Here is a 26706-nt window from a genome sequence, read left to right on the forward strand (position 1 = left end):
TGGATTAGGATTATGTTAGCATTTTTCCAGGATTCCGGTACGCTCGAAGTCATGAGGCATTGCGTATACAGGGTGGCCAGCTTCTCTAGAACAATCTACCCACCATCCTTCAACAAATCTGCTGTTACCTGATCCTCCCCAGCTGCCTTCCTCCTTTGCATAGCTCCCAAGGCTTTCTTTACTTCTTCCGGTATTACCTGTGGGATTTCAAATTCCTCTAGACTATTCTCTCTTCCATTATCGTCGTGGGTGCCACTGGTACTGTATACATCTCTATAGAACTCCTCAGCCACTTGAATTATCTCATCCATATTAGTAATGATATTGCCTGCTTTGTCTCTTAACGCATGCATCTGATTCTTGCCAATTCCTAGTTTCTTCTTCACTGCTTTTAGGCTTCCTCCGTTCCTGAGAGCATGTTCAATTCCATCCATATTATACTTCCTTATGTCAGCTGTCTAACGCTTGTTGAATAACTTCGAAAGTTCTGCCAGTTCTATTCTAGCTGTACGGTTAGAGGATTTCATACAGTGGTGTTTCTTGATCAGATCTTTCGTTTCCTGCGATAGGTTACTGGTATCCTGTCTAACGGGGTTACCACCGACTTCTATAGCACACTCCTTAATGATGCCCACAAGATTGTCGTTCATTGCTTCAACACTAAGGTCCTCTTCCTGAGTCAAAGCCGAATACCTGTTCTGTAGCTTGATCAGGAATTCCTTTATTTTTTCCTCTTACCGCTAACTAATTGATCGGCTTCTTATGCACCAATTTCTTCCGTTCCCTCCTCAGGTCTAGGCTAATTCGACTTCTTACCATTCTGTGGTCACTGCAGCGCACCTTACCGAGCACGTCCACATCTTGTATGATGCCAGGGTTAGCGCAGAGTATGAAGTCTATTTCATTTCTAGTCTCGCCGTTCGGGCTCCTCCACGTCCACTTTCGGCTATCTCGCTTGCGGAAGAAGGTATTCATTATCCGCGTGTTATTCTGTTCCGCAAACTCTACTAATAACTCTCCTCTGCTATTCCTGGTGCCTATGCCATATTCCCACACTGCCTCCAGCCTGCTTCTTGCCTACCTTGGCAATGAAGTCGCCCATCAGTATACTGTATTTTGTTTTGACTTTACCCATTTCCGATTCCACGTCTTCATAGAAGCTTTCGACCTCCTGGTCATCATGACTGGATGTGGGGGCGTAGACCTGTACAACCTTCATTTTGTACCTCTTATTAAGTTTAACAAGAAGACCTGCCACCCTCTCGTTAATGTTATAGAATTCCTGTATGTTACCAACTACGTTCTTATTAATCAGGAATCCGACTCCTAGTTCTCGTCTCTCCGCTAAGCCCCGGTAGCACAGGACGTGCCCGCTTTTTAGCACTGTATATGCTTCTTTTGGCCTCCTAACTTCACTGAGCCCTATTATATCCCATTTACTGCCCTCATTTACTGCATTTACTGCCCATTTACTTTCGCATACTAAGGCGAAAGCATCAAATGGAGCATGAAAAATTCAGTGTTGTCGGCGTGACCACATCATGGTACAAAAAGGCTACGAAGACGACCTTTGCTGGGAGTCGTACCCGTAACCTTTGATGGGAGTCAAACCCTCAACCTGTGGTACTAATGAATATGACTTTAATTAACACATATTTAATTAAGGTATGTTTAATTAAGGCACACAAACCCATGACCTGTGGTGGGAGTTGAACCCACGACCTTGTGTTGTGCACACCTTATGACAAACACCGTTGGTCACGTTGTGGTGCTTCTGCTGACATGACCGCTCGAGTCACGTGACTCTGCCAGTGGTTCCACCAGACGTCGCTGCGCTTCTGCTGACGTGGCCACAATTCTTTCTCGTTCATCCATGTAGGGATAACTAAGTGCCCCTTGAACTTTTTTTATTCAAGAGGGTACATGCATTCTTAGTCTAGCCTCGTAGCGACAGCAAGGAAATGCGTGAGGACCGCCTAGAATTGCATGCAACAGGCAAGCGTCGGTGACCTGATGGTTAGAGTATTGAGCTTATGTGCTTGAGGTATTATATATATACATAGTTACTATCGCCAAAAAAAGAAAGAGCAGAATAAAGCTTCACTTTCTTATGCAGTGCATCTAGCCATGATGTTTAGCGAACTAGCCCGTCACAGCATTACTGGGCAAAATGCTTGCATACTTAACATTATGTTTAGTTGCATGCTAAGGTGGTTAAAATTAATCTGGAGTGCCTCCCGTAGCGTATGCATTGCTTCGGGATCTCGAACCCGGCAATTTTTTTTTCATGGCAACAATTTCGTCATCCCCTGGCTGACTACTGTGCACTTGTGTTTCAGCAACTTGTTGAGTGCCTGACTACGGGAGCAGTTGCGTGGGCGCCGGATCTCGGTGGGCCAACTCTCATTGAGAAGGTGACGGCGCTCCTGCAAGGTCAGTGCACTGCAACTGCCACTTCTCTCTCCAACTGCAGTGTTCTTGTTTTGCCATTGCATTGGTTGCCTTCTTTTCATTGGCTGCATTTCATTGGTTGCACTTCAAGATCATATCATACATGGCTTTGGCACGTAAAACCCACCTAATTTAATTAATTTAACTTTAACCAGCCCAGGCAGCATGTCACACTCTTATGCTGTCTTTCCAACATGTGTCAGCAGTTTCTGGTGCCTAGCTCAGAACCACGAAAAAAAAAAAAAAAAAGGGGGTGACAAAAATGAACCACCTGGCGCCGTGTTCTGAAGCAATCTGCTTCGGTGATAGTATCGACATCAGGCATACCCTGATGATGGTTGAGCAAAATAGGATGACGTAGCTCATCTGATTTTGCTAAAACAGCGAATCGGTGCCCACAAATGGCGAAGGCATGGCCGAGGCGATGGTATCGCCAAAGTGGATCGTCTCAGAGTATGACCCCTGATGCGTTCCATGTTTCTCATTTCTTGTGCTCATGCGAGAGAGAACTGAAAGCAATACTTACAGTCTCACCTTATACAGTTGAATCGCGGCAGTGGGATCACGATCGGTATGAATTTTAGGGTGGTACGAATTTTGAAAACGTCACCTCTAGAATGCACTGGATGGAATACTGCATTCTATTTTAGGATGACTACTATGTTGATGATAGGATGACTACTATGGATGATGATACAAAATTCTGAGCCACTGTGAAGTCTCTGTCAGTCGGGGAGGTGTGGCTGCAGTGCACCTTTGCGATGCGGCTACAGTCTTGTCGATAAGATCCCATTACAATGAAGCCTCGTTAAACCGTAGTTGGCTGGAGCTCGGAAAAAGTACGTACTAAACGGTAGTACTGTTTAACCGAAATAGCATGAGCTTGCCCACTTACCTGTCGAAAACGGAACTCAGAGATAGTGCGATGAAAGGGGAAAAAAGATGCAGTATTTATTCACTTTGCGCGGCAAAAGTGTTACGACGACAATGGTCTCAAACTTACTGAAGATGCGTGCCAGCTTTTCAGCCAGCCCCCTCTTCTTGGCAAACACTCGCATTTCAGATCCCTCGTTAGCATTGTGTATTCTCCGTGCACACGTGCAGTAGTGCTGCAGAAATCCAGGGGCGCCTTTTTCATTGCCGGGTGCCGGAGTTCGGAATACTTTTCGTTTGGAATAGTTGCGTTATCGCGCCCCCGTTCTCGTCGCGACGATTGCATTCATGAGTCTGACGTAACGCGCAGCTTCTGCCACTGCCGGGCCTGAATCGCCTGTGCTGTCGCTTTCCGTGTTGTCCTCATCACTGTCGCTAGGTGACACTTCGGCAACAACAGAGGAAATGATGGTGAAAAGTCGAACCTCATAGCCGACATCTCTTCGCGGTCGCAGCAGCGCTGCCGAGCAACTTCTTCGCATTCCAAATGCCACACACTGTAGTCAACAGTAGACCCATGTCGCGTGCCAGTACCGACTTCTTCATGTCACATTCGATTGCATGGACAATGTCTAATTTTTCTTCTGTGCTGAGCACCCGGCGTCCTTTTTATCTGAGCTTGAGCATGACGTGAGTCCTCGCTTGCACGACGCCACAATGCTCTCTGGCACGGCGTCGAAATGATGTTGATGTTGATGTGACTTCACGCGCAAACGCACAGGGCGCTTGGAGGCCGTTGTTCTGATCTCTGAGGCTTGGTGCCCGTTGGAGACGATGCACTGCTGTATTTGCGCGACTAAAAGTCGAAACACTACGTTTTAACCAATGCATACGCAATAAGCTGGTACGGTTTATGCGGATGCAAAACACATTACGTTCAATGGCCGCTGAGTCGGGGATTTGACTTTACTACTTTTAAAACGAAACTACTGTTTAAGCGGGTGCGGTTTAACGAGGTTTTACTGTACATACGATTTCCCATTCCCAATGTTTTCATATGTTCCTGAAAAATATTCTTTCAGTAGCAATGTTCAGTACATCGGCAAACTGCGATTGTATAATAGGTTTTACAGCTGCTAGATGCCACGTAAACAATAAAATGCGGAAGGTGCGCGCGATCATGAGCAGTAGCTTCCCGTTGCTGCAGCTTTTCCACAATGCTAGCCCGCCTGTCTCGCATGAAAATGCTGGTGCGCACTCAGTTTCTTACTCCAGTACTGGCAGAGCTCCTGCCGGCTCATCGCACGCCAAATCCACAGCTGTCACCACTAACCCTATTGCGATAAGCATCCTCATCTGCCGTCTTTTAAGGCGCAAGGGGTGTGGTGCCATTGGAAGCTCACTGCACACTTTTAGCAGGCGATAATGCAAGTGCGCCACAGTTCCCTGCTGAATCTGGCGTCACCCACCAGCCTTACTTTATTTCAGTTTCCTGTTACAGTCCTAAAACACTACGCAATAGGAAATAAAAAAAACGTGCCTCGAGCCACCGGTTTGATGGGCGTTGGTGTCTCGTGTCACGATTTGCACAATGCTTCAGATTATGCAGATCTCGACTACCACTGAGTCTGTCAAATTTTTTAGTTGATCATACGTTTCCTTCATCAGTATGTCCTTTTCCCACCTCCCTTTTTTTTTTTTCGAAAACGTGTGAACATAGTTCTACTGCATGTAAAACTTTGGTCTCCCATGATCCTGGCATACACCCGTGCACTTTAAAGCAGTCACTGCAGCCTGCAGGGAATTACTGGCAACATTTTTTTAGAAATAACTGTTAAGATTTGCACATTCTGGGAATGGTTTCATTAAATAAAGGAAGAATGGTCCAGAAAGCCACCATTCATTTCAACTGGAAGCAACGATTGTAAATAAATGAGAATCACCATCCTCATCATCATCATCAGCCTGGTTACGCCCACTGCAGGGCAAAGGCCTCTCCCACACTTCTCCAACAGCCCCGGTCATGTACTAATTGTGGCCATGTCGTCCCTGCAAACTTCTTAATCTCATCCGCCCACCTAAGTTTCTGCCGCCCCCTGCTACGCTTCCCTTCCCTTGGAATCCAGTCCGTAACTCTTAGTGACCATCGGTTATCTTCCCTCCTCATTACATGTCCTGCCCATGCCCATTTCTTTTTCTTGATTTCAACTAAGATGTCATTAAGGTGCGTTTGTTCCCTCACCCAATCTGCTCTTTTCTTATCCCTTCATGTTACACCTATCATTCTTTATTCCATAGCTCGTTGCGTCGTCCGCAATTTAAGTAGAACCCTTTTCGTAAGCCTCCAGGTTTCTGCCCCGTACGTGAGTACTGGTAAGACACAGCTATTATACACTTTTCTCTTTGCTGTTCATGATCTGAGAATGCCTGCCAAACGCACCCCAGCCCATTCTTATTCTTCTGATTATTTCCGTCTCATGATCGGGATCCGCCGTCACTACCTGCCCTAAGTAGATGTATTCCCTTACCACTTCCAAAGCTTCGCTACCTATTGTAAATTGCTGTTCTCTTCCGAGACTGTTAAACATTACTTTAGTTTTCTGCAGATTAATTTTTAGACCCACTCTTCTGCTTTGCCTCTCCAGGTCAGTGAGCATGCATTGCAATTGATCCCCTGGTTTACTAAGAAAGGCAATATCATCAGCGAATCGCAAGTTACTAAGGTATTCTCCATTAACTTTTACACCAAATTCTTCCCAATCCAGGTCTCTGAATACCTCCTGTAAACACGCTGTGAATAGCATTGGAGAGATCGTATCTCCCTGCCTGACGCCTTTCTTTATTGGGATTTTGTTGCTTTCTTTATGGAGGACTACAGTGGCTGTGGAGCTGCTATAGATATCTTTCAGTATTTTTTCATACGGCTCGTCTACACCCTGATTCCGTAATGCCTCCATGACTGCTGAGGTTTCGACAGAATCAAACGCTTTCCCGTAATCAATGAAAGCTATATATAAGTGTTGGTTATATTCCACACATTTCTCTATCACCTGATTGATAGTGTGAATATGGTCTATTGTTGAGTAGCCTTTACGGAATCCTGCCTGGTCCTTTGGTTGACAGAAGTCTAAGGCGTTCCTGATTTTATTTGCGATTACCTTAGTAAATACTTCATAGGTAACGGACAGTAAGCTGATCGGTCTATAATTTTTCAAGTCTTTGGCATCCCCTTTCTTATGGATTAGGATTATGTTAGCGTTCTTCCAAGATTCCGGTACGCTCGAGGTCATGAGGCATTGTGTATACAGGGTGGCCAGTTTCTCTAGAACAAAATGCCCACCATCCTTCAACAAATCTGCTGTTACCTGATCCTCCCGAGCTGCCTTCCCCCTTTGTATATCTCCCAAGGCTTTCTTTACTTCTTCCGGCGTTACCTGTGGGATTTCGAATTCCTCTAGACTATTTTCTCTTCCATAATCGTCGTGGGTACCACTTGTACTGTATAAATCTCTATAGAACTCCTCAGCCACTTGAACTATCTCATCCATATTAGTAATGGTATTGCCGGCTTTGTCTCTTAACGCATACATTTGATTCTTGCCTATTCCTAGTCTCTTCTTCACTGTTTTTAGGCTTACTCCGTTTCTGAGAGCATGTTCAATTCTATTCATATTATACTTCATTATGTCAGCTGTCTTATGCTTGTTGATTAACTTCGAAAGTTCTGCCAGTTCTATTCTAGCTGTAGGGTTAGGGGCTTTCATACATTGGCGTGTCTTACCTGAGAATGTCTTACCTTTACTTTAGTTCTATGGTTGTGGCCTGTTAAAGCCATACAAATTTTAGCTGATATGAACACGGCATTTTCCATAATCTTAAGTAATTCGTATCGAAATTCCGCTGTACGGTTTTTTTTTTCTTTTTTTTTGTTCTTCAAGACAAGTCAGTGAAGCCCTACTGGATCTTTCTGTTATGGACTTTCATCACATGTTAACAGTGTTTGTTCTGTCTTTTTTGCATGCCACTGTGCAGGGTCCCGTAAAGGCAGTTATCGAGAAAAGTCGGGGACGCCTTTTGCAGACGTCGGCTGGAACTCAGTGGACTTTGACCTCTACGTTGAGACAGTGGTCATGAGCAAGCGGCAGCCCGTGGATTTCACTGACGAGATGTGGAACGCCATGTCAGGTATGACATCGTGCCAAGCTACTCTCAGGGTTCCAGCCAATGGTTGGCCGCAATCGACCTCTGATAGACTCTCATCCAACTTCATTTAAGTAGAATCTCGGTAATACGAACCCGGCTGATACGAATTTCGGTGTGATACGAATTCGTGAAATTCCCCCGCCCAAAAGCATTGTGTACAATGGGCCGAAATTCGGATGTTCCGAGCACATTTCCGCGTCACACCAGGTGATACGAGCTTCGGTACCGCGACCGGCTGGTTTGGGATTCCGTGGTAGCAGGGAGGCTGACGAGGCAAGTGAAGCTTTCTCTCTCTCTAGTGTTTGGGGGTGGCCTCTTCGCCTTTTTCTTTTTACTTTGTTGTTGCCCGAGGCTAGCGCCGCTGCTTATTGGTCCATTCGCCCTGCGAACCAGCCAACCCAACTGGTCAGGTGCGATTAGTCCTCTGCACATTTCTCGCGGCCCTGCATGCCCGTTCCGCTGGTCTTTCCGCTACAGCCAGCACGCAGAACGTCATGCCAGCAGCAGCTCCCGCTTCTTTGTTCCCTCGTGCGCTACGACTACGGAAGTGCAGCATGTTGTTTGCGTGTGTCGTTTTACGAGCATTGATCGCGTCAGCCCGAAAGGTACTGCAATCAGTACGATGTCGCGAAAGCGGAAGGCGCTGTGCTTGAAGGACAAACTGGATATTCTGAATAAGGTGGATGAAGAGCCCAAGAAAAGGCGCATTGACATGGCCAAGGAATTAGGCCTGCAAATTTCTACGCTGCCTACCATCGTCGGTCAGCGCGACCAAATTAGGCAGAATGTGCAGCAGTTTGGCGTAAACTCCAAAGCGAAGACTGCTCACCATGTAAATTTAGAAAAAGTTCTCCTAACATGGTTTAAAGAGGTCACCGCAGCCGGCGTCAACGTTGACGGAAAATTTCTGCGTGAGAAGGCTGCGGACATCGCACTCACGCTTGGAATTGAATATTTTGAGGCCTCTGGTGGCTCTATTCACCCATTTAAGGCACAGCTTTACCTCTCCTACAAAACCGTTTGCGGCGAAGGGAAAAAGGTTGATGCCACCGTCATTGAAAATTGGATGGCAACCAAGCTGCAGTCTTTCATCGTGGCATATGACGCTCGCGATGTTTTTAACGTTGACGAGGCAGGGCTGTTTTACAACCTTCAGCCCGAAAAGAGTCTCTGCTTCAAGGGTGAAGCCTGCCATGGAGGACAAAAAAGTAAGCAGTGTGTGACGGTTTTGTTTTGCTGCAATGCTGATGGGTCAGAAAAAATGAAACTGACCGTCATTGGAAAATACCAAAAGCCCCGATGCTTCAAGGCAGCCGGTCGTTTGCCCTGCACATATAGAGCCAATAAAAAGGTGTGGATGACCTCGGCTCTGTTCATGGAGTTCGTCACATACTTGGACCATAGGATGTCATGCAAGAACAGAAAGATTGTTTTGCTGCTGGACCAGTGTGCGGCGCATCGAAAGCACATGACGTTACAGAGCATCAAAGTGGTATTCCTGCCCCCGAACGCCACTAGTCATTTGCAGCCACTGGATGCTGGCATTATCAAAAACATAAAGCACCACTTCAAGGGTTCGTTGGTGCGCCGCCTCCTTGCGAAGATTGACCGTAAGGACCCAAATATGCAGATCAGTCATTTGGGTGCTATGCATTTTATTGCAGTGGCCTGGGAGCGCGTCTCCCCTGCAACCATCGCGATTTGTTTCGCAAAGTGTGGGATTTTTAAATCCACAGTGGCCACCACCTCGCAAGTGCCAGATCCAATTCCGGTTGATGTCTGGAACCAGCTTGGCGTTAGCAGCAGTGCCGATGATTTCATCACCGTGGACGACGATCTCGTGCCCTGTGCCCTGCGCACAGTGGAAGATATCGTGGAGGATGTATCGTCGCAGCCTGGAATTTCGACCAGTGACGATGAAGAAGACGAGTGCCAAAATGGTGATGACCAACCACCGTCGGCAGCCGAAACTATGCACGCTCTTGATATTCTGCAGCGTGCTGTGACATCCGAGACTGTGCGTGAGGACACTACAGCGCAGTTCTTTAGCTTCGAAAATTCTCTGCTGGCCGACCTCGCGGAGAAGAAGACTCTGAAGGACATACGTGACTTCTTTCCACGTAAATAAATGTTTTTTTTTTCTTTAATGCGTGTCTCATGGTTTCGGGACGGATTTCGCTAGTTTTTTGGTGATACGAAATTTCGGGTGATACAAATATTTTCGCCTCCCCTTGAAATTCGTATGACCAAGATTCTACTGTATTCATTCAGTCACTTGAATGAATGTAACTGCAACTTCAACAGTTTTCTTTCTTTCTTTATTGTTTGCTCAGACACAGTCTAAGAGGGGGCTGAGGCTAAAGGCGACAGAGCACCTGACAAGGGCCCCGGCCCCCTTGCACAATATACACACACAAAATACATCAACAAAGTTCTGTCAGACAGAGACGTCATAGGTTCAGACATTGGGCAATATTAAAAAGGGGGACTAGTCGCTGCTCGAGTATAAAGTCATCACAGCAAATAATTGGCACAAAATAATTACATATGCAACACAATGTCTGCAACTCAAACACAGAGAACAGCAATTCAGTTACCAGTCAGCTCGTTCAACACCATCATTCATAGCCATGGCACTCATCACAAAAACCACCCGCCGTGGTTGCTCAGTGGCTATGGTGTTAGGCTGCTGAGCACGAGGTCGCGGGATCGAATCTCGGCCACGGCGGCCGCATTTCGATGGGGGCGAAATGCGAAAACACCCGTGTACTTAGATTTAGGTGCATGTTAAAGAACCCCAGGTGGTCGAAATTTCCTGAGTCCTCCACTACGGCGTGCCTCATAATCAGAAAGTGGTTTTGGCACGTAAAACCCCATAATTTAATTTTTTAAATCACAAAAACCAAACACAATTTCACAGTCGTGTATCAATATTGCAGTAGCTTAGAGGAGAATGACAAGGGAGAACAAAGCGCACTTTTTGAGGTAATTTACAGTAATGAAAACATGTCACTGTTCACAAGAAACTTCCTACGGTATTTCCTAAATGTATGTACACCTTTATTGAAGTCTACTTGCGTATCTTTTCTGTTTAGAGCATTGGTTATTTGAAAAGATAATGCTTGCCTTCCATAGTTGGTTCTAACTTGCGGCATTTTTTGTTTTAGGTTTCGGGTACTGCATGAACTTGAGCTGGGTGCTACGGAAATATGTAATCTGTATTTATTGATCCATTGCAATAGCTTAAAGTAGTACACCTGGTCAACCTTCAGCATGTTATATTTGGTAAATAATGGCTGTGTTCTCAATAACTGCTTGTTGCCTTTAAAATTTTCCAGTATGCACAAAATTTGCTTTTGTAATAAATTAATTTTGTAGTGGTTACTAGCTGTTGTTGTTCCCCAAGTCACAAATCCCATAGCTCATTCTAAAGTAAACCAGTGAATAGTATAGTGCCTGCTTTAAACGTTTGGGTATTAGATGTACTTTGTAAATGCACCCAATAGTGCGAGACAGGCTTGATTTTAGTTGAATAACTTGAGTATTCCATGAGAGGTTGTGGTTAAATCAGACACCTAAAAAGTTCAGTAACCTGTTCCAGCAAGCATCCTTCAAATATAATGTTAACTGGGTAGCAGTCACGTTTATTAATTGGCTTAAAAATGACGTACTTTGTTTTATTTATATTTAGACTCAAGCGATTTCTTTCAAGCCAACGCAGATAACTGAAGGAAGTAGTCATTAACAGACGTCTCTAAACATTGCATGGTTTCTCCGGTGAAAAAAACATTAGTATCGTCTGCATACATTATTAATTGCGGGGATAAATATATTGGTATAATATCATTTATATAGATAAGAAAGAGTAGGGGTCCTAGAATAGAGCCCTGGGGAACGCCCTGTTGTACTTCGAGTTTGCTGAAGGACGTACATATTGATAATGTTTCTCTATATAACTCCGGATTAGTTTTAGTGCCACTGCTCTAATACTTCTAATTTTCTTAACAAAATATTATGTTGAACAGTGTCGAAGGCTTTGCTTAAATCTATAAATAAGCCACGAGTGAGCAATTTTTTTTCTATATTTTCAATTACCTTATCCTTTATGTCAACGAGAGCAATCTCTGCTTTGTTTGCTTGAAAGCCGTATTGAGCTTCTGTTATTACTCGGTACTTCTTAAAAAAAACGCTTAGCCTGTGATTGATGACGTATTAAAATACATTTGAAAACAGTCAGAACTGAAATGGGCCTGTAATTATGAATGTTGGTCTCACCACCTTTGTAAACAGGCGTAACTTTTGCGATCTTCAATTCATCTGGAAACTCTCCGCTAAGAAGCATCGGATTTATTAGATGCGATAATATGGGGCTTATCAAGCATACAACATGCTTAATAGGCAAAACTTTTATCCCGTCATCACCACAAGCGACTTGGTTTTTTAGATTTCCCTATTATTGTTTCAATTTCATGAGACGTTGTAGGGGCAAACATGATTGACTCCATCAAGCTATTTATACGTACGCAGTCACTGGAAGTGCCATGCCGTCCTGAATAAACACCTACTTTGACGAAGTGCCGATTCATTGCTTCTACTAAATCGTTCTCAGTTAGAAGCACATTGTCAATGCAGATTTCCTTCACACCACAGTCAGCTTGGTTTCTTGCTAATATGTTGTTTAGTAGCTCCCATGTCTTCTTGCTGTCATTTTGAACGTCCTGGAATTTAGTTCGGAAATAACTAGACTTTGCGTATTTTAGATCCGAGTTCGATTTGTTTCTCAGTTGTTTGAATTCATTCAGTACGCATGGGTCTCGGGTTTTAAGAAACTGTTGAAATTTTCGGTTTTTCTCTTTTATTCTGTACAGCTCAGTAGTAACCCATGGTTTTCTAATCCGTTTACTTTTCTGGGCACTTTCTCGGAGTGGAAAGTCCAAATCGTATCAATGCTGAAATTTCATCAAAAAGACCTGGTAAGCCAGTGTGGCGTTGCGTTGCTTGAACACATCATCCCAGTTCTCTTCCGCTATGTAGTTATGAAACGTCATCAAGGTTTCTTCAGTTATTGCTCGATATGAAATTTTTTCTTGAGGAAAAACATAATTTTTCTCAGAAGGAAAGCCCAAGCAGAACACTGGCAAATGATAGCTGATGTCATATCTGAGAACACCAGCCGTAACATTTGCATCATTTATGTTGGTGTTGTTGGTTGGCAGTGATATCAGATTAGAACAGGCATAGGAATTTAGTACGTCATGAAAGTCTCTTGCACGTGGACTACCTTATATGGTGTCTATATTGTCGTCACCAAAAAGCATAAATGATTTTGTTTGTAAAGTCTGTAAAGTGCGTAGAGCATTGTTGATGAAATCGATAAATTCCATCGATTTGCCTGCGGGTGGTCTGTAGATTGCGTCAACAGTGACGTTCGACAATTTGACAAACAGGCTTTCAATATCTTGATCGCATATAGTCAGGTCGCTCAGCACGTCATACTGTACACTCTCCTTTATAAAAATTGCTATACCACAACCCCTTCTTATATCCCTACTAAGGCTTACGCACTTGTAACCAGGAAGGTGCGGCACCGTGTCTGTGTGTGTTAGCCAAGTTTCTGTGAATACTATTGAAGAAAATTTAATGTTTAGGGACTGAAGAAGTATTTCAGGACTGTCCACTTTGTTTTTTATGCTTCGCATGTTTATATGTATAACTGAAAATTGTCTTTTGTTTGGCCTGTTTTTTTCGTTAAAAGTTTGTCAGTCGTAATACTGGCAAACATTTTGTCCTGCCATCATTTTTCTGAAGTGTGTCGAACTGGTAGGTGCACCATTATCCTTAGTTTACGTTCTCCAGGTCAGACTGTTTAGCAATTCCGATAGCATCCGAGTCCTCGTCTTCTCGAGCAAGGATTTTCCCTCCAGAGCACCACACGAACTTCCACCCTGCAGACTTTTTCTTGGAGATTGCAGTCCTCATAAGCATTTTGTTTAAAATGGTCGAATGTTCATTCACATATACCGGAGAAGCTTCTCCTCTGTAGTCAAGGTCTTTCGTAGTTATCCTTTGTTTTTTGCTTTTTTGCAGGATTGCATTTCGCTTGGTACGCTGGACAAAACGAACCACTACGTCTTTCTCCTCTGAGTTGTGTACAGGGACGCAATGACAAACGTCAGTATCTGTGTCAACGATTGGCTCACCCAAGAAGACGCCAATTTTCTTAGCGACCTCTGTAGCATCTCCTTGTGTTGGCACACCCTTGATTTCCAGATTGTTAGATCTCTGATGCTGTTCCAGCTCTTCAACTCTGTTGCTCAATTTGCATTTCTCGGCTGTAAGTTCTGCATTTCTTTTCCCTAACCCTTGAAATACTTTTCGCAGTTCCTTCAACTCTTGCTTAATACTGTTTACACCGTCACATGCGTCATTGCAGAATTTCACACTTTCAAAGACCTGAGGTCAGCTCGAAGTTTGTGCTTCAAGTCATCAAGGGCCTTAAAAAAATCTTTGGCGTCCTTAGTCATAACTATGTCGAAAGCGGACAGCTAAGACAAGTAGAGAAAGGATACAAGGACAGCGCGCAGTAGGCTCTCGTTCAAAGAGAAACTAGGTGACACTCACGTCGCACGTTGTGTCCGGCAACAGTGCAAGGATAGTAAGGATTTGCTTGAGGATAGCAAGTAGCCTCACCTGCAGTGTAACAGGAAAAGATTAAGTACGTGTTTCCTGTGCACTGGCAGAAGCTTACTTTCCATTTGTGGATTTCACCCTCTCTCCTTATGACAGGCTGTGGGACGTACCAGGAGCTCAAGGAAGGCTTCTGCATGATATTTCACGCTGTGCAAGCTGGGGAAATCAGACCATTGGTAAGTAATGGCCTCACCTTTGTTCTGTCAGAAATAGCAGGAAAACAAAAATTTTGTCTGTTTTGGTATAATGTCCATGCATAAAAATCACGTTTCCGCTCTGATAACTCTCATTGAAAAAAGAATGTTTGAAAAATTCAAAGGGAAACTGAAAGCAGACACAGAGCAATCCGATTTGTCACACCAGCCTTCTAGAAACTGCAACTTGGGATTTATGCCAAGAGATTACTCAGTTGTGGGGAAATGCCAACCAAAGGGTTGTCACATGTACGCATTTTTAGTCGCTCACAGGGAACCGACGTTCTTATGTATTAGTTGAACTAATGGCCTCAATAATCGTGCTCCATCAGGGATTTTGGAGGTTGTACTGGGCCATGGGGTTGCCGCATGATCTTGTGGTGAAAGCCTTGAGATCTCTATGTTTGAAGGTCACGTTGTGAGGTACAGAAAATCGGAGCGCTCGTGCCACTGTTTGTGCATTCGTCGTTGTCTTCTTCCACATTGCTGCCACATTGATGCCACTGATCGTGCCAAAAATGGCACAGTTAATTAAAGTAGCCTTAATTAACTCTTTCCCTACCATGGGGAAAGTGGGTGTTCTTGTAGATTACACCAGATCTTCTTTTCTGAAGGAGCTACTGCACTTTACATTTTATGTAATACATAACCAAAAATCATAATGAATGCACTTTTCACGCATAAAAGCTTTATTAACGAGATATATGTCATAAAAAAGATATAACTTGCTAGAATCAAGATTGCGGGATAACATACAACAATGTTTGTAAAGGCACGCTTGTATCTACTAAGAAAAATGTCTAACAAAAATTGTGAGATATACAAAATGTATTGCCGTCTAATAGGCACTATCTCCAAAAAAATCAAAATTTTTCGTTGAATAGGTATTTCACTACAAAAATTTAACTCCAAGCACTACAGTTAAGCATGTCAGACTGTGGCCGTCGATGTTCCGGGCTGGTCTGTGTCGTCATCGCTCCCAAATTCTAAGTCCGACAAAAAGGCAGCATCCTCAGACTAGGTGCTGCTTGATCCACCGATAAAATGAGCCGTAGATGCAGCGGAATCACGAGATATGCGATCTTTCGAAGCACGCCCGTCGCTCCCAGAGGCAGCCATTTTTGCTTCCAGCTTTGACAATCGTGAAACTTCGTAGCACGTTCAAAAATTACTGCCTATCAGGAACAAATTGACCTGCTTAGAAAACAAAAATATAGTTCTCCTCTTTCACGTTCGATGACGAGGTGTGTTCATGAGCAGCGCAGAAGGTCTCGAAAGCGGCGTTTCAAACATTTCGTAGCGGGCGGCCATTCTTGCTTTCGACTTTGACAATCGTGAAACTTCAAAGCGTGTTAAAAAATCACTGTCTGGCAGGAAAAAAACTAACTGCCTAGAAAATAAAAACATAGTTCTCCTTCACCTCCAATAGCGCAGTGTGCCCGAGAGCGGCGTGGAAGGTCTCGAAAGTGGCATTTAAAATTATCGTTAGCCGACTAACGATGCACAATGGCCGCGGTACAGAAAGAGTTAAGGCACTCGAATCCATAGCCTTTGGTTGGAGAAAACAGTGAGAAATAACGACGCATTCAAATCAGAATTTTAAGTAATTTAATGGATGCCTCTTCAGGGTGCAGGCTTTCACCTTCACCCTCTTTGGCATAAGCTAAAGTGGGTGAAATCTTTGAGTATGAGGCCCCACACATAGAGGGCGCCACGCTATCATGTAAAATGGAGAGCAAACAGCGCTTAGAGGTAGCACCAGTGAGTTCTGCTCCTGCATAATCTACTGCAATTGCGTTGACTGCATTTTATGATATGTTAAAATGAAATGGAATTAACTTTGTTATAATAGCAATGGTTGATTGCAATATTCCAGTTTTAACAGTACATGTTCACATTTGGGCGCTATTGTTTTATCTGGAAACTTCCGAAATTTTTTCATCACCCAACCGTATACATGGTGTGACATCTGAAGATGGCTTCATCTTGTAGGGCACACTTGCAGTGAACCAGATTCCATCTGCTCTACCTCTGCAGTTATGTGCCAGTGGCGACAACTGTGGTAGTAGCTGAAGCTAAAATAAAGGTTTCTCAAGGTGGTCACATATTCCAGTGAGCACATCGGTTTTTCAAAGCAGACGCTGCAATTTCATTACTTTTTGAAGACAGTGTCTGCTTTGGGGAATTGTACCACCGCTTTTGCGTGTATGTGTGTTTTTAGTGTCTGTATCTAACCTCTTTCGTGGACCAATCACGGGGATAGTGTGGTCTAATAATGTGACTGTCTGGTTACCGATGGTTACGATGATGGTGATGATGATGATGATGATGATGGTAGTTGGTGACAGAAATTTGAAAGGCGGTTCAACTGGTAGTTGCTGTCGATGGAATGCGATTGCTCCAGTGCAGCTCTCATAGTAAATCATATGGTTCATACAACCCGTTCTGAGCCCCCAACTCACCCAGGAAAACATTCTTTAGTACTGTATTTATTCAAATCTAGGCCGTTGGTTCTTTTCAAATAATCATATGCCAGACTTTAGGGTCGGCTTAGATTCGAGGATATTAAAAAATTCGCCAGGTTTTAATTTAAAATGATAAATATGGTGCATAGCTAGTGCCATCTAGAAAAGTCAGTATTGCAGCCGCTATTAACTGCACCAGTAGCCAACTGAAGTACACAAGCGACGTCGCTATTTTGACGTATTTTGTATCGGCGTGCGGCGTGGAGGCCATAGCCTGGCATTATTGTAATGGCACAAAACAGTTGATGCCACTATAGTGCCGCCTTCAACCGAAAAGTTGTGCTGGCCGCAGAGGCATCGTCAAACATTCAAGCCGGGCGGGACTTCAGCATCGATGAGAAAAACGTCCATCGTTGGAGGGGGCAACGGAGAATGCTTGTTGTGTGTGCTGCAATGAAGAGATGACAGCAATAAGGAAAATAAGCACGCAATAACAGAGAGGAGCTGTTATCGAGATCGCGCCGTGCTTCGATGCGTGCAAGCCGTGCCGTACTGTCTGCACATGCATGGGCGTGCGGACCCGAGCTTGTGCGTGTCCGCAAGCTTGCGTGTAGGCTAGCAGCGATGAGAATGTAGAGTGAGCACGGCATGTTCATATGAAATAAATGCTGTTTTCATTTTGTGAACGCTGTCCTCACTTTTTGGTCTGCCTACATTCAAGCTAAGTTTTTTCTTTTTTCTGGCTTTGGACATTCGGGGGTCGGCTCAGAATCGGGGCCGGCCTAGGTTCGAAAAAATACGGTATCGACTTCAACTAGAGGTTGAATCGCATCACGACGTTTTGCTCACATATCTGCTGTACCAATGAAATTCTGCCCAAATTTATGAGGGTAAGTACAGGTCCATACATGAGGATATGGAATATTTGTGCACCCACAATGTACCCCATACAATTATTTGCATACCACTGATGATGAGCTTGATCTTCTCACGCAGTGGTGGCAGTGCTTGCATTTGGTGCAATATTCACATTCGGTAGGAGACATTCTTGTCCGTCACTTGCACTTAATGCAACAGCCCTGCTCGTTGCAGTAACTTTGTGGCTGTGGTGTTGTGTTGCTGAGCAGGTTGCGGGTTTGGTGCCCGAACCATGATGGCTACAGCTCAATGGGAATGGATGCAAAAGTGCACGTGCCGAGCCTTGACTGTGCATTAAAGAACCTCGGGTGGTCCAAATAGATCTTACTGCAGTGTCCATCGCAGCTACCGGGCTACTCCGCCAATGAAATGAACTCAATCAGCAGCAGCCAATCACTGATTGCAAACAGTTGATTGGTTCGGCAGAGAAAGCCTTATGAGGTGATTCCACCTCACAAGAAGGGAAAAATGGAGGGAAAATGCATTCAAGTTGAATGTCAACTTTATACATGCAAGCTTTGGTCATGCCGCACATTATGTGAAACAAGACGGTCTGAGACACACGCAATGAAGAGACAGTGAGAATAGTGATGCAGTAGCAGGCACACCACAGATGAATTTTGTTTGTTGGTCAAGCCGTGTGCAGCTGCTGCTGTAAAATTGCTGGGTGAAGTTTTCAGTTCAGTGCAGTTTTGTTTCCTTCAAGGAAAGATTTCTGGACTAAAGATTGCTTATTGAGCCTGATGAAGTCCAGAAATATCATAAGGCAACGTGACATTTCCAGACGTAACATGCAGGATGCTAGATATTTGCACAGAAAAGCAATGTAGTGAAATAAGCACCCTAATATTGTAATACGAACATACAAATGCTGTATCCCTATCATCTGCTCAATAACACTGACGGCAACAATGATGATGTCGAAAGGGCAAGCAGGATCAAGCAAAAAAGATTGAGCTTAACCTGAATCTGCTCTTTGATTGAGAATGATACTGTCTCTTGTAATTAAAATGATGTAGCTATTCCTCTATCATCTTGTCATGAGTGAGAGGCGGGGCACGTGCGTGTGTTGCAAAGACCACGACGCCGATGGTTGGAAAAAAAAAGGAGCAGAAAGAAGAGAGCTGGTGTGGCGACCGGAAAGGAAAAGAAGCGAACAGAGAAGTGGCACGCGACCACAAGGATAAAGTGAAGTAGAAAATGAGAATGTACTGAGTTTAGAGGCTGATTCTTGGCCAATTCCCCATAGTGGGTGTGAGCCACTCTCCGGGGCAAGCAAGCAGACAAGCAAGCAAGTGGCAGGCCAGTGGGTGACGTGGCATTTGGCTAGTGCGGACGTATCCCCGGCCTGCCGTCCCCCTAGAGTGCCACAGGGCATTGGAGTACCTGAGCAGGTTCCCGCTGCAGCTCCAGCCCCGTCCTGTGCCACGAAGGCTCGCCCAGGCTGCAACACGTCGCCACTCGCTGAGCCCCAGCCTGTGCAACGGTGGCTTCCTACTTGATTGTCAGCCCCATGACCTGTGCCTTGGTGATTGCTCCTGGACTGACACAGTTGAGCTGGGACGTCCTAACGGTCAGGACTTTGCAGTAGGACTGTGTACTAGGGCTGTGTAAATATTAGAAAAGTTTGAATGTTATCGGATGTTATGTTTTTAATATTCGTATTCGACTCGAAAAGTAGATATTAAAAATGTTCGAATATTCGGTTGGATACGAATATTCGAATCAAGTCGAATATATTGCTGGGTGTGTGGGAACAAACACGGTTCTTAGCATTTGTTTCTGTCTAATCTAAAAATGTTGGGGCAGTCTTGTGCTGAATTTTGTGACGGTTTCGTGCTGCTAGCGAAATTTCACCTGTAAAGCACACTTATCCCGTAAACGTATAAACTGTGCGGGAAAGCCAGCCTCTCAGTAGCAAGGTGCATGGGTTTCTGGACAGCAAAGGTGCACTTTTTAGAGCGAAGCTGTTTATGGCTACGGTTCCGTGCATTTTTTGTTCTGTGCGAGCAAAAAACCTGGGCCGATCCCGAAAATAGTGCAATACCAGGCCTACCCGCGGCAGTGGTATGGCAGGCTTCAAGCACTTTGCCAACTTGCAAAAATAAGTTTAATATCTTGGGTCCAAATGCAACCCGTATCAGATATTAAGCTGATAAGGACAGATACTACACTTTGACCTGCATCGGCCATGCCTACGTTTGCACTGCCCTCTCTTTGTCAGCGTTCCAAGCGCTTACGTATCCGCTTTCCTTTCCTTCCGCTCTCCCGTAGTGGCGGTCCCACCGAAACATCATGCATGTCTAGTTTTCTCGAACTCCTCGGGGCAGCGGTTTCGTTGTCCACGCGAATGTATATGAAAATCACGGTGAATGAGTTCATACCTTTGTTCGAAATTCTGTGTCAACTCTGTGTCGGGTGCTAAACAGCTTCGCTGGGCATCCACCTTCACAGAGTAAAATGGCTCATGATTTTCCTTGACAGGAAGTGCGATTAATGACAACTGGCACAGGGTCATATGCCTATGAGTTTACGGGCATTTCATGTGTTAGGATAAGGCACAGGCTGGAAAGGACAACTAGTGGGAATTGCTGAATTTCCCAGGTTAACGTAAGCCAAATACACAATCTTTTAGTATAATGGCTCACTAGTCTAGCTTTTTTAACATTGAATTTGCAATTTGCAACATTTAATGTAGCATTAATTGCAATGTTCCAACGTAACAGATTAGTCCAACTTGCTAATGAATGCATGTACATATCATTATTCATATTCGATTCGTATTTCAAAATTTTGATATTCGCTCCCGCCTACTGTATTCATATTGTCTAGGTTTTTGTTGTTAACATTGTTGCAGTGTTTGTTTTATAGTTGCGTTGTATCATGCCTTTTCTTTAATTATGAATGTGTTTCTTGTGCATGCAACTTGTCCCTGTCTGTCTCTAGTTGGCCAGCATTTATGACATATCTCCTGTATTTATCTGCCACGGCAGTTATGTAATACATACAAGCATCTCACTTAGCACATGCCTAAGCTCATAATTCGTACCAAACATTGCACACAGTTAACATATGCTATGGAAAATAAAGGAAGCACATAATTGTTGTATACTTTACTAATAATATTCTCTTGGATGGCCCCAGGGAGGACCCATTATGTGGTATAAAAACTCACACCACAGCCGATGGGTCAGTTGGGCACTGTGTGGAACTAGTTGCGTGTGTGTAATTTTTTCAGGACCACCGACCATGCTCACCATCTCCCTTTGCAAACAGTAAAGTAAGCACACTAAAAGAAAAAAAAAGTCAGCATTTCATATGCATCACATGTTCTGAACAACAGAACCATTACATACTCAAGTTTGCAAAATATTGTAACTGATCGTTCTTTGCAAATTGTTTTGTGTAATTGTTCTTGTTCACCTAGAAGAACTTATAGCTAGGCTAGTTGGTAATCCATCTTGGCGACCACAAGAAAACACTTACTGCACCCTTAATCTTGCAAGAAATTCCCCCCCCCTCGTCCCCCTCACCTTCTCACTCAAGTGCTCATGTAACAAGCAGACATGCTTTCTTGGGTCTTTGTGTGTGTGTCAATGCATTTGCTTGCGCACTTCAGCTGTCGACAGATGCTCTTGTCCAGCTTTTGTGTGTAGAACGTCTTACGTCATGTCATGTGTGAAGAAGAGCGGTGTAACAAAGACCCCCTCCAACTGGATGCAGATTGTTCCAAAGAACGCAACCACGGTGGGCACCTACCTGCGAAACATGAGCCCTCAGTTCCGGCCGGAGGGGACCATGGGGGGGCTGATGCCGGTGCGCATGCTGGCTGAGATCGGGCTCCAGAAACTGCAGCGAGACTTTGTCAATATCTTTGTCGGTAAGTTGCTTGCTCTCTCTTTCTTTCTCGCACAGCCAGCACCACTTCTTTAACTGTTGCAGCAGATAATGTACCAGGAGCGGTAGTTTAGTTCCTAGAATGGCCTTGGGGGAAGCAAACTCTTTTCATATCTAGTGTGGGAATTGAGGAATGCACTGGCTCCATTGTGCGGGCATCCATCTTTTCTGCCGTCCCTACGCATCGCCCCTTTTCCACTCGTGGCGGTTGTCAGTGGTGCTGTTCCACTCGCGATGGTTTGCGGTGGGTGCGTTCATGTCCTAGGCAGTCACTCTCCGCTGCTCGCAGTGGGAGCTCGGCAATTCACCTCTGGGACAGCACTGGGTATGTATGTGTTTTCCTCTCATCCGCCAACACCTTTGTGTCTAGGACTTGAACGTGCGCACGGTGCCCTTGCCCAGGCAGTGAGCGCGTACTTTCTGTTGATCCTTTCTGGACGCTAAGCCGAAGAGGCATGCCTAGTGCTCGCGCGAGGTCGTACTACACCGAGGCGCACTTATGAGAGGCCCAAGCAAAAGGAGATTGCCCAAGCGCTCGTGAGTTGGCCCATTGGTTATCACGAGAGCAAGCAGCATAGCCACTAGAACTTTTCCTAGCGGCATGTCCCAGCTTAAGCCTTTGCTCTTGCAGCAACATGCTAGCAGTCTGTAGTTTTGTCCCGAGTGCGGGAGCCCTTTGATTCACGCACTGCCCACGGGACCGGATGCTTATGCAGTGTTGGATGCCGCTGGAGACAATACATGGTTTCCATAACTCGGGGCAATACTGTGTTCTCTTGCGCGCGTAGAATTCAGTAGGCCCTTGTGTCCTGAGCGTGCCCATAGCGGCATGCTAGAAGTGACGGCTGACAAAGCCCTGTGGCTCTCCCAAGCTTAAACCCATAGTGGTCGGTACTCCTGTGAGACCCTAGGGCACCACAGTAGTATTGCAGCAATTGCCATGATGTTCCTTGCTCTGTCCACTTGCGAAGCAGTAGTCAAACCCAGATGTCGGGTCCTTCAGGGCAGTATTTTGAGTTCAACTAGTTTGTCATCAAGGATAGCGAAAGCACTTGACTGCACTGAGGGCCTGGACGAAATTCCCGTGTTGTTGTATGTGTGTCGTCTGCATCTCTAGCATAGTCAAGTGCTTTCACTTCAAGGCACTAACTTATAACATAACAAGAGCACAAACCACCGTCACTGAGTGATAATTCAGACAGGCTCAATTGTGCGGACTGCTTTGCAACACAGCCACTGGCCACTTGGCCTTAATACATAAGGATGACCAAAATTTCAGACACCTTATGGCACGCTGTTCGATGATTCAGACTCCGTCTGCACGAGACGAGCAGAAATAGCAATATTTTGGCTCTGATATGTCGCCGGCATTGCCGCATCATGGTCGTTGGCCATGTTGCCGGTGCCTCCTTGAAACTGAAACTGGCAAAGCCAAGTTAGTGGAGCATTAACTGCACCCAAACCTCAGGACATGTCAAGCCTGGCAAGCATAATTGTAAAGCTGTATTGTCGTGCAAGTTCTGACTGTGTTAGTTTCGCACATGTGGCATTTGTTCATTCACATGTTACAGTGAAACCTCGTTAATTTATACTAGGGAGTAAGAAGGGATGACTAGAAGCTAAATGGCACAGTAAAACATCGTTAATTCGGAAAATTGTATCAATCGGACTCGTCCTTCGGTCCTGGAAGGTTTCCGCATTATTTAATGCAATCAAAATCTAATTAATTCAGATGTATTTGGCCACACATCGGTTAACTCGGACAACTCTATGAGCTCGGCGAGCGCCACAAATGTGCAAAGCAAAAAACAAGAACGGTGCTACTTTCTAATTGAAACGAAGTGGGGGAGTCAGCATCGCCATAGTCATCAGCGAAAATCGCATGTGAGTGATAGCAACGCGTAACACTTCGTGCCTATATGTGCACTTAAAGCCTTTAGTCTTGCGTTCACCGCCGCACATAACACCGCATTGGCTGCGTGCCTTCGTAATGGCATAGTCGCCATCCATGATCGCGTCAATATCCACCACAGTGTCGTTCACAGCGGTTGCTGCAAACAGTAATTTCAGTTTGAATCAGTGTGCACGTCGGCATGTACTTATTGAGCCAACGCGGTGGCAGCAGACTGTTTTCCTTTCTGCAAGCGATGCACCCTTGAAGCAATCCCATTCAAAGAGGTGGCTGGGAAGGGCAGTGTGTTTGGGTTATCGCCTATGAAAGGGCCGCTCAACAGGTTTGGGTATTGCAAACAAAAAAGAGCGGCACGTAGACAACGTGGTGGTGATCGTGTCTGTAAAGTATGCAACGGGTGTGTGTTGTGAAAACAGTTGAAATTTGAAACACAAGGCTACACCCCCCATTTCCTCTCGAGGAGAAAGAGAGTCAAGATCACGGTGTACAAAAAAAGGTGCTCCTGTAGTACGCCGCCACATTGGAAAGAGGATGCCAAATAAATGCTTACTTCTGCTAGGGGCTGGCACCTGTTTTCTAGTGTGGCCTGTTGCTTTGTTGGTTTTGCTGGGGGCTCAATGAGAAACAGAAGTTTGTGTGCCCATAATGAGCTATAAATTATATGTTACGAGGTTTAATCTTAACAAGTATTATTCACAAGCTTGTATGAAACATGATGCTCACGTGTGAGCATTATTTCTTGTTTGTTTCCTTTGTGGCCAGCCAATTTCTCAGTTGCGGTGGCTTGCACTGTGGGCTCAAGCAGACGGCGTGCAGTCTTCCCTTGCGAATGATTGTCGCGTAACTATTTCTAGCTTCTTAAAGCCTTCTGAATGACATTTTTGTGACATTGGCACAAAAATGCCTTGCTTAAGTGCCTTGCATGGTGGTCTGGTTTGTTATTTGCATGTTTTGTTGACATTTGCATTTTTACACCGAAGCTGTTAAGGGCTAGTTCTCCAAGGATCGTGTCCTTGTGTAGATACAAAACTCCCCATACACGGGTTGATCCTGAAGATAGTGCAATGCCGGGCCGACCCGCGGCGGAGGTGCAGCTCGCCATTATGGGCCCACATGCACAGCTTCGCTGGTCATTTTTCTTCACAGAGTGGAAGGGCACCAAGTTTTTTCTTTCCTTGTGTACCAGCACTGACTTGAATGAACATGGTGCGACTCTCTTCCCCGTGAGGGAGTGCTGTGTGAATAATTGAAGTATTGTTTCTTCCTCATTAAAAAAGTGGCAAGAACGATTGGACAGTTGTTTACTACACTCATCTAAACACATTATGTCTGAGACGACTTCGCACCAATTACCATATTTTCTTGCATATAACCCACGCAAGAATGCAAAAGGTTTAACGCTAAAGTTGAAGTGGAGGTTATATTCAAATGTCACCTTGAGCTGCGGCTTCACAGCAGTGTGCACTGCATACTGCTGTGAAGCCATGTGTCAAGGCAACATTTTCGCTATTCAAAGTTTTGGTATCTCCGAAAAAGCTCCGCCACCCTTTCCCCACCCCTGCACGTTGAAGCTCCCTTCTCCCCTCCTTCATGGTCTTCCATTCTCCTCGTCTTTGCAGGTCGGCATTTTGTGTTTAGTAGTTAGCGAATAGTTCACGTGGCGCTGGCATACTCATATCCCGGTGAACCACGAGTGTTCATAAGATGTCTATAGCATGCTAGGTTTTAGAGATTTGAGATGTCGAGTAGACATCCTGAATTCTCCCAGTAACATTCTACAAATCCATCCAAATCATAAACTTTGTATGTTACAGGGATGTTAAGGGTGGGTGTTATGTACGACTAAGAGATATCTGTCCATGACACACTGACATCCATAAAAATCTCCACAGGATATTTAAGAGCACTATTCCTGGCTCCCAAAAATTATGAAAGAGAGAAATACAAGAAAAAAATTTCATTAGGACTCAGCCAGCCCACTGGTAGTGCAGACTACCAGTAGCTCGCTGAGCTCCTATGAAATTGCTGCAGTGTGAAAGTGAGAAACCTTCAAAGTGTACATGTTGGTGTCTGACTTAACAGGAATAAAATATACACAGCAGTAATGTTCTAAACATGCTGGCATAGAAGCAGCTGCATTGTACTGCCTGCTGTGCTGAACACACAACACAGATCTAAATCTCTTTTTTTTCTTTTATTGAAGAGCCAGAGCAAAGCTATCACACATGGTAATGTGTTGAATATACGTGAAATTTATGACACATTAGGAGATCTAGTGACACTCAAGATGCCACATTATTGCACACATTGGCAACTATGCAGTTAAGTAGCATCATTGAAATTTAGCTATTGACATTCTAAGTTTAGGCTAACATAACAGGCGCTTGTCAGGACGAGGTTATATGCAGAAATAATCTGCTAACATTTTGTTGGGGAGAACGACAACAGTGGGACACTACAAAATGTTTCTTCCATGATAACCATAAAAGACAGGTCAAAACTACCTCATAACTGGCTAAATGACTAGAGGACAAAGTGTTAGTAGATATAGAAACAATGCAGTATCACAAAAAGAACAAGTACACAGACTTGAATTTGAATGCTAAGTAGACTGGATTAAATGAAAATTTTCAAAGCAATACTTGGTTAAGAACGTCAAGCTTGACTGCACCTTAACAGCTAAGTTTTAGGACTTGGTTGTAATTAAAGATTTTACGCTTACGCAAACTTGTGTTTTGCTGCGGAGGATGAGCTATAAGAACATTATAAAGCATTTCACAAATGATAACCATATGGCATGTCGCAAGTATGTTAAAACGGGCTAAATGATCAAAGGACAAAATTATTCATAATTAAACAATGCAGTATGACAAAAATGAACAAGTGCATTAGCTTGAATGCTAAGCAAGTAGACTAGAATAAACATTGAACACTCTAGACTACCAAGTAATACGTCTGCAAGCTGACAGTCCTTCCCGAATGTGGAACATTCATTCTGTATGACTTAAAAGCCTCACAACCTTTCTCACATTGCCAGCCAACTAACTACACGTTCAGTTTTCAAGAATGGGTGTCGCCACAAGAAGGTTGACAACAAGACCTT

General features: G+C 44.5%; 1 protein-coding gene and 1 pseudogene across 1 annotated transcript in view; one reads left to right on the top strand and one right to left on the bottom strand.

Moving 5' to 3' along the window:
• Positions 1-26706, top strand: part of Zwilch (zwilch kinetochore protein) — a 96961-nt gene that overhangs the window by 47035 nt on the left and 23220 nt on the right. Inside the window, exons 9-12 of the mRNA XM_050177475.3 lie at positions 2340-2433; positions 7357-7509; positions 14314-14393; positions 21518-21674. Coding sequence (XP_050033432.2) covers positions 2340-2433; positions 7357-7509; positions 14314-14393; positions 21518-21674 — 484 coding nt within the window. The remainder of the gene's footprint in view (positions 1-2339; positions 2434-7356; positions 7510-14313; positions 14394-21517; positions 21675-26706) is intronic.
• Positions 19808-19987, bottom strand: LOC126530160 (U2 spliceosomal RNA; annotated as a pseudogene).

Source organism: Dermacentor andersoni, chromosome 5 (genome assembly GCF_023375885.2).
Source record: "Dermacentor andersoni chromosome 5, qqDerAnde1_hic_scaffold, whole genome shotgun sequence".
Classification (NCBI taxonomy): Eukaryota; Metazoa; Arthropoda; class Arachnida; order Ixodida; family Ixodidae; genus Dermacentor; species Dermacentor andersoni.